Here is a 15,499-nt window from a genome sequence, read left to right on the forward strand (position 1 = left end):
TAATATCAAATCCTCTGTGTCATGTTTGTTTCTGTGAGAACAATAAAGTTTATTTCATCTGAATAAACTTCATAAAGAATCTGAAATCATGATGATGACGTCTGTGTGACTGATAAGTGAATAATAACTAACACAAGATAACCAGTCACTGCATAACTAGTGGTTATGATGCTAAGCTAACTTTGAACAAAGTTAACTGAATAATAATAAAGAAAATTTATTTATCATCTGCACAATGTTTACATGAAACTTTCAACTTTTACACATTATCTGAAAACAAACCTAAAGTTAAACTAAACTAAACCTGAATTAAATCTAACCTAAACTTGACCTAAACTAACCCTGAACTAAACCTGCACTAAACTTAAATTAGACTAAAGTTAAACCAAATCTAAACTAAACCTAACCTAAACTTCAGTTAAACTAATGTAATCTAAAATTGAAACATTTAAAATAATAAAAACACTTGACTCCGCCCTTGTTTCCCTCTGGATCTTCCTCCAGACGTCAGGACTGATGACATCATCATCTTCATCATCTTCCTCATGATGTGAAGCTCAGAAGGTTCTGATGAAGTGGTCGTAGATGACGACATGAATGTAGAGGTCGGACTGTAGGACGGTTCTGCTGGAGTCTTCACCAGGACCTGACTGAGACATCACAGAGACTTCAGACCATCGTCTCTGAGACCGTTGTCTTCAGACCGCCGTCTCTGAGACCATTGTCTTCAGACCGCCGTCTCTGAGACCGCTGTCTTCAGACCGCCGTCTCAGACCGTCGTCTCTTGAGACCGTTGTCTTCAGACTGTCGTCTCTGAGACCTCCGTCTCTGAGACCGTTGTCTTCAGACCGCCGTCTCTGAGACCATTGTCTTCAGACCGCCGTCTCTGAGACCGTTGTCTTCAGACCGCCGTCTCAGACCGTCGTCTCTTGAGACCGTTGTCTTCAGACTGTCGTCTCTGAGACTGTTGTCTTCAGACCGCCGTCTCTGAGACCGTTGTCTTCAGACCGCCGTCTCTGAGACCGTTGTCTTCAGACTGTCGTCTCTGAGACCGTTGTCTTCAGACCGTCGTCTTCAGACTGTTGTCTCTGAGACTGTTGTCTTCAGACCGCCGTCTCTGAGACCGTTGTCTTCAGACCGCCTTCTCTGAGACCGTTGTCTTCAGACCGCCGTCTCTGAGACCGCTGTCTTCAGACCGTCGTCTCTTGAGACCATTGTCTTCAGACTGTTGTCTCTGAGACCGTTGTCTTCAGACCGCCGTCTCTGAGACCGTTGTCTTCAGACTGTTGTCTCTGAGACCGTTGTCTTCAGACCGCCGTCTCTGAGACCGTTGTCTTCAGACCGCCTTCTCTGAGACCGTTGTCTTCGTCTCTGAGAGACCGTCTCTCTTGAGACCGTTGTCTTCGTCTCTCTTGAGACGTTGTCTTCCTGTTGTCTTCAGACTGTCGTCTCTGAGACCGTTGTCTTCAGACTGTTGTCTCTGAGACCGTTGTCTCTGTCTTCAGACTGTTGTCTTCAGACTGTTGTCTCTGAGACTGTTGTCTCTGAGACCGTTGTCTTCAGACTGTTGTCTCTGAGACCGTTGTCTCTGAGACGGCGGTCTTCAGACTGTTGTCTTCAGACTGTTGTCTCTGAGACTGTTGTCTCTGAGACCGTTGTCTTCAGACTGTCGTCTCTGAGACCGTTGTCTCTGAGACGGCGGTCTTCAGACTGTTGTCTTCAGACTGTTGTCTTCAGACTGTTGTCTTCAGACTGTTGTCTCTGAGACTGTTGTCTCTGAGACTGTTGTCTCTGAGACCGTCGTCTCTGAGACCGTTGTCTCTGAGACCGTTGTCTTCAGACTGTCGTCTCTGAGACCGTTGTCTTCAGACTGTCGTCTCTGAGACCGTTGTCTCTCAGTCATTCACTGAATCTCAAAAACAAACAAACGTACGTCAGGATCCACGTTCACCGTCTTTTTATCTCTCTTGTTCTTGAAGACGAGGCCGCTCGTGTCGTCGTAAATCACCTCAAAGTTTGGACTGGAGTTGGACGTGGACACCTGTGTTTTCCAGTTGTAGTAACTGTAGAGAGAGAGGTCAAGGGTCACGCTCATGACACACATTCAGCTCTTTCTTTTTACTGTAAAGTCTCAATGTTTTTCAGACGCGGCTTCGCTACTTTTGCTTAAACTCTGTAGACGAGTAGATGTTTTTTTCCTAGTGTAACAAGTTAGCTTAGCAGCGATAGCTTCTCTCTCCTGTGTTTAGTTACTCCTCTGCCTCCTTTAGCGATTAACAGACTTGTAAAAAAGTGTAGCTTGTTGATGGTGGCGAGGCACATATATATCTGCATGTGTATACATATGTGTATATATATATACACATATGTATATACATATACACATATATACATATGTGTATATGTATATATATATATACATATACACATATATACATATATGTGTGTAGACATGTGTAGACGACGTCTTTGACTCTGCAGGTGAAAACATGAAACATCTGTCTTTGACTCTGCAGGTGAAAACATGAAACATCTGTCTCCTCCTCACAGTCGGGGGCGCTGCAGCGTCATCACATCACTGATGACTTCATCTGATTTCAGTGATTAAGAATGAAATCGATCAAATATAAAGTTTTCCATATTTTACCCTTTCATCTTGACTTTTCTAGTTTATATTTGTTATTTCTCTACATTTGATTTTTGCTAAAGTATAAAATGAACGTTTTCTTTTCTCTTTTCTTTGAGGTTGAGAATAGATTTCTGTTCCGATTCTAAAACACAAACGCAGGCTTTTTCTCTTTAAAACTGGGAAGAAAAAGAAAACATGATATTGTGTGCGACGTGTGCGACACTTCCTGTCTTTGTGAGACTATTTTTATCGGCGCTCCAAACGATAATTAACATTTCTCTGGTCAACATGAAGAGAGGCCAAGACCCCGCCCATACCTTCACTTGGCCCCTCCTCCCTCTCTGTCCCATAGGACCTGTTGCCATGGCGACGTGGAAGAGGAGGAGCGGGAGAAAGAGGAGGTAGAGGAGGAGGAGGAGGAGAAGCAGAAGGAGGATTGAGAGTCCTGTGGTGGGAGGCTGAGTGAAGTGAGTGAGCAGCAGCTCCAGCATCTGCTCCCTCTTAACAGCAACCACAGTGGGTGTTATTGTTCCCACAGAGATGAAAAAAACAGGGAGGAGGAGCAGGGGGAGGAGGAGCAGGGGGAGGAGGAGCAGGAGAAAAAAAAGTAGAAGCTGCAAAAGTTCGGAGGAGTTGGAAATAAAAAAAAGTCAAAAAAGTTTGAATTTAAAGTCAAGGTTGTTATGTCTGTGTGTTTGTTATGTCCGTCTTTATCTACGTCACATGATCGCGTCTTTATCTACGTCACATGATGCGTCTTTATCTCACGTCACTCTTTATCGTCCATGATCCGCGTCTTTATCTCGTCACATGATCGCTTTATCTCGTCCACATGATCGGCGTCTTTATCTCGTCACATGATGCTTCTTTATCATTTCTTTATCTCGATCACATGATCGCGTCTTTATCTATCATGATGCGTCTTTATCTGCGTCACATGATCCGTCTTTATCGTCCATGATGCTTCTTTATCTGCGTCTGATTCTTTATCTCGTCACATGATGGCGTCTTTATCTTCATGATGCGTCTTTATCTGCGTCACATGATGCGTCTTTATCGTCACATGATCGATCTACATCGCTTTATCTACATGAGCAGCGTCTTTATCGACATGATGGCGTCTTTATCGTCACATGATCGTCTTTATCTCGTCTGATTCTTTATCTGCGTCACATGAGCGTCTTTCTCTCGTTACATGATTCGGATCGTCTTTATCTCTGTCACGTTGATCCGCTTTATCTGCGTCATTCTTTATCTAATGATCCGTCTTTATCTTGATCTGCGTCAGCGTCTTTATCTGCGTCACATGAGCGTGTCTTTATCTGCGTCACATGATGGCGTCTTTATCTCTCGACGTCTTTATCTCACGTGATGGCGTCTTTATCTAGGTCACATGATTAGCGTCTTTATCTGCGTCATGATCGGCGTCTTTATCTACGTCACATGACCCGTCTTTATCTGCGTCACATGAGCGTCTTTATCTGCGTCATGATCCGTCTTTATCACATGATGGCGTCTTTATCTCACGTCACGATCGTCTTTATCTGAGTCGATTGGCGTCTTTATCGTCACATGATGCGTCTTTATCATCGATGCGTCTTTATCTAGCATGATTGCGTCTTTATCGTCACATGCTTTATCTCACGTCACATGACCGCGTCTTTATCTCGGATTGCGTCTTTATCTACGCTGATGTCTTTATCTGTTCGTCTTTATCTGCGTCACATCATGATGGCGTCTTTATCTGCGTCATGCGCGTCTTTATCTGCGATCATCGTCATGAGCGTCTTTATCTGCGTCACATGAACGCGTCTTTATCTGCGTCACATGATCGCGTCTTTATCTACGTCACATGATTAGCGTCACAGAGGTCACAGAGGTCAACATTTGGCTGAACTGTGAAACATGTTTGACACAAACGACGACCTGCGTTTGTCCTTGTGGGATTTTTCACACTAAGTCGTCGCTGGTTTTTGTGTTGATGAACACGAGTGTGTGGAATGTGATACACACACACACACACACACACACACACACACACACACACACACAGCTGTGAGGTCAGCAGGGCAGCGCGGGGGTGTGGTGGGTCTGTGTGACGCTCTGCTGCAGGTGTTTGTTTCTTCACTGAATCAAAGTCGTTTTTGATATTTGGCTTCTTTGTTATTCTTTATGACTCGTTCTTTATTATTTAACTGTATTTTTTCATGAATGAGAATAAAACATCTTTATAAATGACTCCACAGCGCCACCCTCAGGTCCAGTGGTGGTCCTTCCTACAGGCGACATAGGCTCTTGCCTCGGGCGCCATTTAGTGAGGGGCGCCAAAATATGCCGCGAGAAAAATAAAATAGAATTAAAATTATAATGTCTATTTATTTCTATAGTTTTTGAAATCCCTCTGTATCTACAACAATACTTCGACATAAAAATAAATGAAACTTAAGTAAAATAAATGACAATTCTAACCTCAGGAGGTTATAGATGACTTTGCAGCAAGGAAGGCCAGAAAGGTGGCACTGTAAATGAAGTGTGATATTGTGTGTGTAGTAGAATATATTATTCTATTCACTTGGGTCTAATTTGAACCTTATTTGTTTATTTTGTATATTATATTTTGATCAATAGGTTATATGAATCTTATTTTACAGTATTTGTTTTTCTGATTCTTTAGTGTGCACTTTTTGTTCTCAGATGTTGCACTACTGTCAAAGTTAAACGTTTATTTTTTGTATATTTATTATTGAACAGGTTTATTCTTTTGCACATATTGATCTATTGTTTGCATTATAATTGTTTAAATAAATGTGCAATTCTTTGGACATGAGTTATTTTCTCGTGGGGAATCATCAATGAAGCGCGCCTCGGGCACCAAATGGTCTAGGACCGCCCCTGTTCAGGTCAACACTGCTTTTAACCCTTGAATCAGACACTTACCATAAATCGGAGCGTCCCGGCATCAGCTTCTTCTTTCCACTAAAATAAAAGTCAAAATCCTGGGACCTGAGTCTGTGGGCGAGGTCAATGTAACCGGACACTTCCTGCCCCAGAGGATTCTGGTCCCTGATGAAGACCACCGACTGAAAGACACACGAAGAAGAAGAAGAAGAAGAAGAAGATCAAAGAGAATCTCCAACAGAGATAAAGATGAGAGAGAGGCGGCGCTATGACATCATCATGTTTACAGATATTCACCCTCTGTGACAGTGAATGAACAAATCATGTGACTTTGTTTCTGTTACATAGTGCAGCTTTAACTAAAGACTTATCTTAGACTAAAGTTAAGTTAAGAGATTACACTGAAACACAACTTCATTGTTTCCTTATTTTTTACAGTGAACTCATGATTAATGTGACAACGATCAGTGAATCAGTGAACTGATTTGAACATGAACACCTGATGAAGGTGTGTGTGTGTGTGTGTGTGTGTGTGTGTGTGACCTGCAGCTGTGAACCTGGCAGCATCTGTTTTTAACATCTGAGACAAAGACACACACACACACACACACCTGGACACATGAAGCAGACACAACAACGTGTTCACACACGTGTTCCAGTTTCAGATGAAAACATGAACAAAGTTCTCTTCATGACTCATCGAGAGACGAAAGCCTGTCCTTTTCTTCTTTTTCTTTGTCTTTTAATCTGAAAATCAGTGTTTGAACTTCAAACACATCAGACTCACTCATTCATAACCACGTCTGTTTCACACACTCCCGAGTGACTGTGATGTCATTTCCTGAAGCTCACACTCATATCTGAAATCTGTGGTTAACTCGAGTTAACTCAAATAAACCTTAAAAAACAAGTATTTAAATCTCACTCTCCCCACACACACACACACACACACACACCAAACCTCATAGAGAAAATCAGTGGTTTTAACATCACACACACACACACACACAGGAGTTGTTGATCCACTGCTGCCTCCATCACGGAGTTCAAATGTCTTATTTTGTAAAATTCAGCTTTAAAATGAAACACGAGGCAGCAGAGCAGCAGCTCCTGTGTGTGTGTGTGTGTGTGTGTGTGTGTGTGTGTGGTTTTATGTTAAATGAGTTCAGAGCAGAAAGCTCATGATTTTACATCAGTAAAAACTTGATCAGTCACATTGATTGATTTGCTTCTGTGTGTTTAACATATACAAAGTTGTGTTGGTGAAAATGTGACCAGAAGAAAATAACAGCAGCAGGTGCTCCTCCTCCTCCTCCTCCTCCTCCTCCTCCTCCTGAGGGCAGAGCAGAGCGGCCGTGGTCAGATTCCAGATTCCAGTGGGCGGGAAGTGGCTCGGTCCATCAGTGAACTGCAGCTGAGTCAAAGCCACCAGTAAAAAGTGTCACCACTAAATCAGTGAAGCCACAAACGTGAAATTACAGAGCAGATGCTGCTGTTTGAGAGATTCTATAAAAACCTGGAAACTTCACACTGATGTTCTGCTGCTGCAGGAGGAGCAGAACATCAGCAGAACGTCAGCAGAACGTCAGCAGAACGACAGCAGAACATCACATCAGCAGAACATCACAGCAGAACATCAGCAGAACGTCAGCAGAACATCAGCAGTCAGCAGAACATCACATCAGCAGAACATCAGAACATCAGCAGAACATCCGTCAGCAGAACATCACGCAGCAGAACATCAGAACATCAGCAGAACATCACAGCAGAACATCAGCAGAACACGCCAGCAGAACATCACGCCAGCAGAACATCACATCAGCAGAACATCGTCAGCAGAACATCAGCAGAACGACAGCAGAACATCACATCACATCAGCAGAACATCACATCAGCAGAACATCATGTCAGCAGAACATCATATCAGAGGAAAGTCAGCAGAACTTTGTCAGAACAAATGTCATCAGAATGAGATCAGACATTAGAACTTAGTAATGGAGGCAGCATTCTATCAACAACTCCTGTGTGTGATGTTAACATCACTGATTTTCTCTGTGGACTTTGGTGTGGGAGAGTGAGTGGTTTACAAACTTCACTTTAACATTGAGACAAAGACATGATCATGTGACATAAATATCAGAGATTTAAACTGAGGTAGATTTTTATGACACAAATCTTTTGTTAAAGTGGATCAAATCATTTGTCAGTTGCTGATAAAACCAGGCTTTAAAAAGCCTGAACTGTCTCTTTAACAGACACAGAGTGAGACGCAGTGACTTACAGGTTTGAATCCATGTCAGGTGGGAGCTGATAAAGACACATTCACTGTGTGTAACAGGTGGAATCACTTAAACAGAAGTCAGAAGAGGAAGAAAATAAATAGATTGTGGCTCGACAGTAAATGAGTCACAGGCAGGAATTACGGGTTGAGAATCACAGGCGGGTCTGGCACATGTGGTCAGAACACAAATCAGTCAAAGGCTGTGGCAGCCACGGATTTCAGACACCAAAGTGACCGAGCGAGGAATATCTGCTGCCTCTCCAACCATTTTCTACATTCCACTGGCTTTTAAATTAGCAGTGGGCAGAGTTTATCCTAAAATACAACAGCAGCAGAAACAGCAGCAGCAGAAACAGCAGCAGAAACAACAGCAGCAGAAGCAGCACAGCAGCAGCAGAAACAACAGCAGAAGCAGCAGCGCAGCAGCAGAAACAGCAGCAGAAAACAGCAGACAGGGCAGAGCAGCAGCATGAACTCAGCAGGCAGCGAGAAACAGCAGGCAACAGCAGCACAACAGCAGACACAGCAGCAGCAGCAGCAGCAGAAACAAGCGCAAAGCAAACAACAGCAGCAGAAACAGCAGCAGCTTCAGCATTAGCAGCAGCAGTCTCAGCACCATTAGCATTAGCAGCAGCATTAGCGTTAGCCACAAACTGTGTGAGCTCCAGCGACCGCAGCAGTAAACACTGACCTCGTCATTCTGAGACAAACATCACGGCTTCACTGTGTAATTACAGTCTGAAAATAACACAAGACACAGCTGCGTCTTCTCCTCCATCATTCATTCATTCATTTATTCATTCATTCATTCAGTCAGTCACTCATTTGTGAAGTGAACAGTTAAAGGCTCAGGAGCCAGGATTTGCTCCTGGTCTCTGTCTTCTGTCTGTCCTCCATTTGTCCTTTCACCACAACCTGTCTTGGCAGATGCTGCACATGTCTGTGGACTTTGGTGTGAGAGAGTGAGTGCTTGGTGTGAGAGAGTGAGTGCTTTACATAAGTCTGTCTCACAGTGAGATAAAGACGCGGTCATGTGACGTAGACATCATAGATATCGCAGAAACCTAACAATAATAACAGTTTCATTTATTCAGCACACAGAGGTCACATGACTCGACAGTGATTCTAAACTCAGATCAACTTCCTGTCATTATAGACTTCAAAGGGTTGGAGTGGGTGGGGCTTAATTTGCTCCTAAATGTTTGTGTGATGTTTGTCAACCGAGCGAAACGTTGTTAAAGGCATGAAAACTCACTTCCTGTGTCACGCCTCGTCTTCTGAGACACGTCTGTCCTCTGTCCTCGCACACACACACACAGACACACACACACAGACACACACACCAGACAGACACACGCGTGCACGCACACACACATGTGGAGGCGGAACTCACTGATGGAGGCGTGGCCACAGGTGTGATCTCACAATGGATCATATGTGCGTCACATGTTAACCGAGGCCCCGCCCCCTCAGTGATGGCTGCAGCTGAACACCTTTTCATGAGTCAGCGTTTGAGGGGTTTAATGGAAAATGACTGAGTGAAGCTTTAAAGTGGACATATTATACCCTATTTCCCCCATTAAAATAGTTCCCTGGTGTCCTAATGAACATGTCAGTGACATGCTTTGGTCAAAACACCATCAGGATGAAGAATCATAGTAGTTCAATAACCCTGCTAAACCCGCCCCTTTCAGAACGCTCCCTTCACATGCAAATGAGACACAGGCAAACACACACCCACTTCTTCCAGGGGGTTTCTGATTTGTCCTCTTTACAGCGCTTTACAGCTCTATTCGTCTCCCCCTCCCTCCACTAGTTCTCTGACAATATCAACATGTCAGCGAGAGTGCCGTCACAGGAAGAGACGTCCTACATAAGGATGGAGCCGAACACTGTCCAACTGTAAATCAGTTACAAACACTTAGGGACAGCACCGCTGATCCACCGCTGATCGCTGCATAAACAGCTGCTGTATGTGACTGTATCAGACTGAGTGCTCCGGTCATGGAGGACGTACTGAACAAATATGTTTAATTAGGACGTGTCAGAATGGTCAGTTATGACCTCTGTGTGACCTTTTCTTAACAATGTGTGTGTTTGTACGTCGCTGACTAAATACTGATGTGAAGTGGTGCGAACACACGAACACACGTTTGCTGACTTTATCATCGGCACATTAGCTTCATATATAAAATCCTCTGTAAAACACTGTGCTCCACTGTGCAGCCACCAACAGCACACTTGTCCCTCCGCGTTGACATAATAGCGCTCTTCCTCCCTCGCCTGCACTCTCGCAGGGACAAGGTGGAGCTAAGGTGGAGCTCTCCAAGTAAACTTACTGGTGGGGCGGTAACATTCGCTGAGTGTTTTATGGCCTATACTTACACTAAGGGGGACCACGAAAACATGACTGAGTATTCTTTTTCCACACTTTGGAGACTGGTAGGGCCTCCAGAGTCCCAAATATAAGGATTGAAATGGTTAAAAAGTGGATTTTGCATAATATGTCCCCTTTAAAACATGAGTGTGACTCAGTGCTGCCCTCTGCAGGACAATAATAAACCAACAATCAACCAGTCCTTAATATTTCTAAAGAACATATTAAAACTTATTCATTTTGGTTTGTGGACAAAAACAAGACGTTTGACAAACTGTGGGCGGAGTTATCGCATCACTGTGGGCGGAGGCATCATATCACTGTGGCGACACAACTAGTAAAGCAGTAAATACACACATGAGGTCACGCCTCGTCAGACTGGATTAACTTAAACTGTTACTTAATCACTTTCATGTGGTTTTAATTTAAAACAAACAGAAAATATCATGTCAGCAAAACAAGCTGCTGATGCCAACAGGAAGTCAAGTCACACAGCTGCCACACGGTGGTGGAGTGGTTACAACTCCTGCCTTTGCAGCAAGAAGACCTGGGTTCACGACCCAGTCACACAAGTTGTGTGTGCGTGTGTGCGTGTGTCTGTGTCTGTGTCTGTGTGTCTGTGCTGTGTGTCGCGTCTGTGTCTGTCTGTGTGTGGCGTGCAATCTATGTCTCAATGTGTGTGCGTGTCTGGCCAATCTTAATGTCGCGTCTTGGCTAGCGTGTGTGCGTCTGTGTCTGTGTGTGTGTCGCGATGTCGCGGTAATGGCGATGTGTGTGCGTCTGTGTCTGTGTGTGTGTGCGCGTGTGTGTGTGTGTGCGTGTGTGTGCGTGTGTGTGCGTGTGTGTGTGTGCGTGTGCGTGTGTGTGCGTGTGTGTGTGTGCGTGTGTGTGAGGGCGTGTGTGTGCGTGTTGCGTAGTGATGCTAGTGCAGTAATAATGTACTCACATTCACTCTGCCACTGCGGTTGGCCTCCTCTCGCTCTGCCAGCGCCTTCAGGAAGTCATCTCTGAGCTCTTTTCCTGCACATGACAGTGTTCTGGAAAAGACAAGATGACAATGTTCTGAAAGGTTCCTCACATGAAGGTTCTTTAAGGTTCTTTAAGGTTCTTTAAGGTTCTTTAAGGTTTTTAATGGACCAGTTTCAGCCTCAGCAACAACCGAGCTATATTCTGAATTTAGAGGGTTTTTATCTGCTTTTTACAAAGGAAGCTGAAGACTGTGATTGTCTCGTGTCTCTGCGACCTCGTCTCGTGTCTCTGCGACCTCGTCTCGTGTCTCTGCGACCGCGTCTCGTGTCTCTGCGACCTCGTGTCCTGTCTCTGCGACCTCATCTCCTGTCTCTGCGACCTCGTCTCCTGTCTCTGCGACCTCGCATGTCTGTATGTGTGTGCGCGTGTGTTTCTGTGTGTGTGTGCGTGTGTGTGTGTGCGTGTGTGTCTGCACCAATGGAGTGTGTGTGTCTGTGTGTGTGTGTGTGTGTGTGCGTCTGTGTGTGTGTGTGCGTGTGTGTGTGTGTGTTGAAACTGTGATCATTTTGTTCAGGGGCCACATACAGCACAATTTGATCTTAAGTGGACCAGACCAGTAAAAATAGTAAAATAATAGAATAATAACCTATGAACAACAAGAACTCCTTTGTTTTTTCTCCTTTGTTTTACATTTAATGAGAAATATAAGTGCAATTTCAACAATTTCATGCCTTCATTTACACATCATCTATAAAGGCATAAACATTTAGTCCCAGGTATCTGGAAGTGAAAAATATTGCATTTGACATTATGTTTAGATTGTAATCATAGTGTGAAATTTTGACAAATTCACCCTTTGGGCCGGGTTGGAGCCTCTGGCGGGCCGGTTCTGGCCCCCGGGCCGTATGTTTGGCACCCCTGATTTAGATGAAAGAAGTATTTTAGTATATGTAATATACAGAGTCCAGGGCTGCGGTGTGAGTGGTACACTGCTGCCTGTGAACACCTGCACGTAAATTCAGCCTCTCACAGCTGCTCACTTCACTTTCCTCCCACAGACCTCAGCAGCCACAACAGGCTGAGACTAATTGATGAATGTGAACGTTTGAATTGAGCAGAATGTGGAGGAGGAAGCTGGACACACAGCGTGAGTCTGGAAGTGCACGCACGGCACATTTTTACAGCCTGGAACTGAACTGCTGCTGGGTCACAGGGGGCGGGGCCCCAAAGTAAACACAGGTGCTGGGGGGTAGCCACACACACACACACACACACGCACACTAAATGACGTTTATAAGCTGCTAATGACAGTTGTTAAGCTCACAGTGGTTTTTGGACTAGGGTCAGTGCAGGTGGGACCTGGACCTGGACCTGGAGCTGGGACCTAGACCTGGACCGAAACACAGTAACAAATCTTTCAAAGAGTGTGTTGTTAAAATGATTTGACATGAAATAAGATCAGTTCACACTCTGTGACATCACAGTGTGACAGGAAACTGAACCAACATACACAAGTTCATCTTCATGAAGAGAAGCGAGACACACACACACACACACACACACACACACACACTCCCACACACACACTCCCACACACACACACTCACACACACACACACACACACACACACACACACACACACACTCACACACTCACACACACACACACTCACACACACACCACCACACACACACACACACACACACACACACACACACACACACTCCACCTCACACACACACACACACACACACACACACACACACACACACACACACACACACACACACACACACACACACACTCTCACACACACACACACACACACACACACACACACACACACACACACACAGCTGAATATTTTTCCTGAGTGCTCGGGAAAATGAATCTCATGTAAAATATTATTCTGGGATGTCGGTGAACGTCAGGAGAAATTCCTCACACACGACAATCGACTTTATTTTGGTGTTTTTATAAAATCCTCCGTCACGTCTGATTATAAAGATCTGTGTGGATCACTGACACATGTTCTGCTCTACATGTTCTTCTACATGTTCTACGTGTTTTTCTACATGTTCTTCTACATGTTCTATGTGTTTTTCTACATGTTCTTCTACATATTCTATGTGTTTTTCTACAAATTCTACATGTTCTTCCACATATTCTACATGTTCTTCTACATGTTCTACGTGTTCTACTACATGTTCTACATGTTCTTCTACATGTTCTTCTACATGTTCTTCTACATGTTCTTCTACATGTTCTACGTGTTCTACTACATGTTTTTCTACATGTTCTACGTGTTTTTTTTACATGTTCTACATATATACGTATAAAGTTAAGTGAAAACCATGATATGACCGAAACTACAGATTTTGTGACCCGAGTCTGGAATGATTTAATCATTCACACATTTGTGATGATTTTCTAACTAAAATAAGACCCGATCACTAACATGAAAACAAGGTGTTTCCTGCTGTCACATTGTAGCGTGACAGCTGATGCTCTGTAGGACAAGTGTCAGACAAATGTCAACACTCGTCCAAAACCAAAGTGCAGCAAAGACAAATGGAACAGAAAGTGACACAGCGGTGGAGCAGCGGAGTTCAGCTTGAACAACCTTCTCCTCACTGAGCGTCTGCTTTGACTCTTAGGCCCCGATCACACGAGGACACTTGCGGGTAAAAGCGACAAAATATTTTATTGGAAATATTTTGTTTCATTTCGACGGTGAAACGCAAAAATCTGAAACCACCCTCCAGAGTGGAAAACTTGAATATGCTCCGCCGTATCGTCTCCGTCTACACTGGCAAGACGCAAAACTCTGCTCAGAACTATCACAGTTACTATCACAGTCACAGTTACTATCACAGTTACTGTAACAGTTACTATCACAGTTACAGTTACTATCACAGTTACTGTAACTATCACAGTTACTGTAACAGTTACTATCACAGTCACAGTTACTATCACAGTCACAGTTACTGTAACAGTTACTATCACAGTTACAGTTACTATCACAGTTACTGTAACTATCACAGTTACTGTAACAGTTACTATCACAGTTACTGTAACTATCACAGTTACTATCACAGTTACTATCACAGTCACAGTTACTGTAACTATCACAGTTACTGTAACAGTTACTATCACAGTTACAGTTACTATCACAGTTACTGTAACTATCACAGTTACTGTCACTATCACAGTTACTGTAACAGTTACTATCACAGTCACAGTTACTATCACAGTTACTGTAACAGTTACTATCACAGTTACAGTTACTATCACAGTTACTATCACAGTTACTCTAACAGTCACAGTTACAGTAACTGTGATAGTTACTGTTACAGTTAACTGCTCACGTAACTCCTCCATTAAAAACAGTGTTACTGTGTGAATGAAGATCTGACCGTTCACTGACCATCATCATGTTTCTCAATCTATGCTTCCATTTCTTTTACCACAGACGTTTTCCATCTGAAGCAACACCCCCCCCACCCATCCCCTACCCTCCCATCTTTTTCCTCTGTGGTTTTCTGATTGGACCATACTGACCTCTGACCTCCTGTTATGGTCACACTGTGAAAACACAGGCCTCAGGACGCAGCGAAACACCTGCACACGCCGAGAACAATCACCACAGTGTTCATGAGAAGAGGAGAGAAAAGAAAAGAAAAGAAAAGACAAGAAAAGAAAAGAAAAGAAAAAAAACTGACGATCCAGGTCCCGTCAAAATGAAAGCCTCGTTCAAACAGGGCGTAGGTGTGATGATTTGAATTGTGTGTATGATAAAAGAAAATCATTTAGCCATGAAGAACGTGAAGAACGTGAAGAACATGAAAAACGTGAAGAACGTTAAGGTGTCACAGACAATAATCAGCAGATTAATCATGAATTCAACCTTTAGCTGCAACTCTGCAATTGTTAGCTGTTAGCGAGCTAATATGGTAACTGTTGCAGACACTAGGGGGCAGCAGCAGCATGGTAACTGTGTGAGTGTGTTTTTTTAGACATTGCTCTTCTGAAGTGTGCCTGATATTCCGTATATGGAGATTATGCCCCGCCCACCATTAAAGGAAGATAAGCCTGGTTTGTGTTACAGAGTGTTACTAAGTTACTGAGGCGTTCACTTACACTGGTCGACTCTGGTAAAACAGAGTGTTGTTCTTCCCAGTCTCAGCAGCCTCAGACGCTGATTTGTCCTCAAACTCCTCCCTGTTCACGACCGTGCCTTTGTGTCCATGTTCAACCAGTTTACGAGCCAACGCTCTGCTCTGTGGAGACCAGGAGAAGACCAGTCAGGAGACCAGAGGAGAAGACCAGAGGAGAAGACCAGTC

At 43.9% G+C, this 15,499-nt stretch overlaps 1 protein-coding gene across 1 annotated transcript; it reads right to left on the reverse strand.

Annotated features, from left to right (window-relative positions):
* Window positions 1-201: 201 nt before the first annotated feature.
* Window positions 202-15,435, reverse strand: cfap299 (cilia and flagella associated protein 299; the record flags this gene model as incomplete). Its single annotated transcript, XM_044018134.1, has 5 exons — window positions 202-650; window positions 1,934-2,063; window positions 5,567-5,709; window positions 11,132-11,222; window positions 15,296-15,435. Coding segments are annotated over 5 exons (597 nt in total), but the record flags the coding sequence as incomplete, so codon positions are not given.
* Between the last annotated feature and the right edge of the window lie 64 nt (window positions 15,436-15,499).

The sequence above is a fragment of the Solea senegalensis genome, unplaced genomic scaffold, assembly GCF_019176455.1.
Source record: "Solea senegalensis isolate Sse05_10M unplaced genomic scaffold, IFAPA_SoseM_1 scf7180000016301, whole genome shotgun sequence".
In the NCBI taxonomy this organism is placed as follows: Eukaryota; Metazoa; Chordata; class Actinopteri; order Pleuronectiformes; family Soleidae; genus Solea; species Solea senegalensis.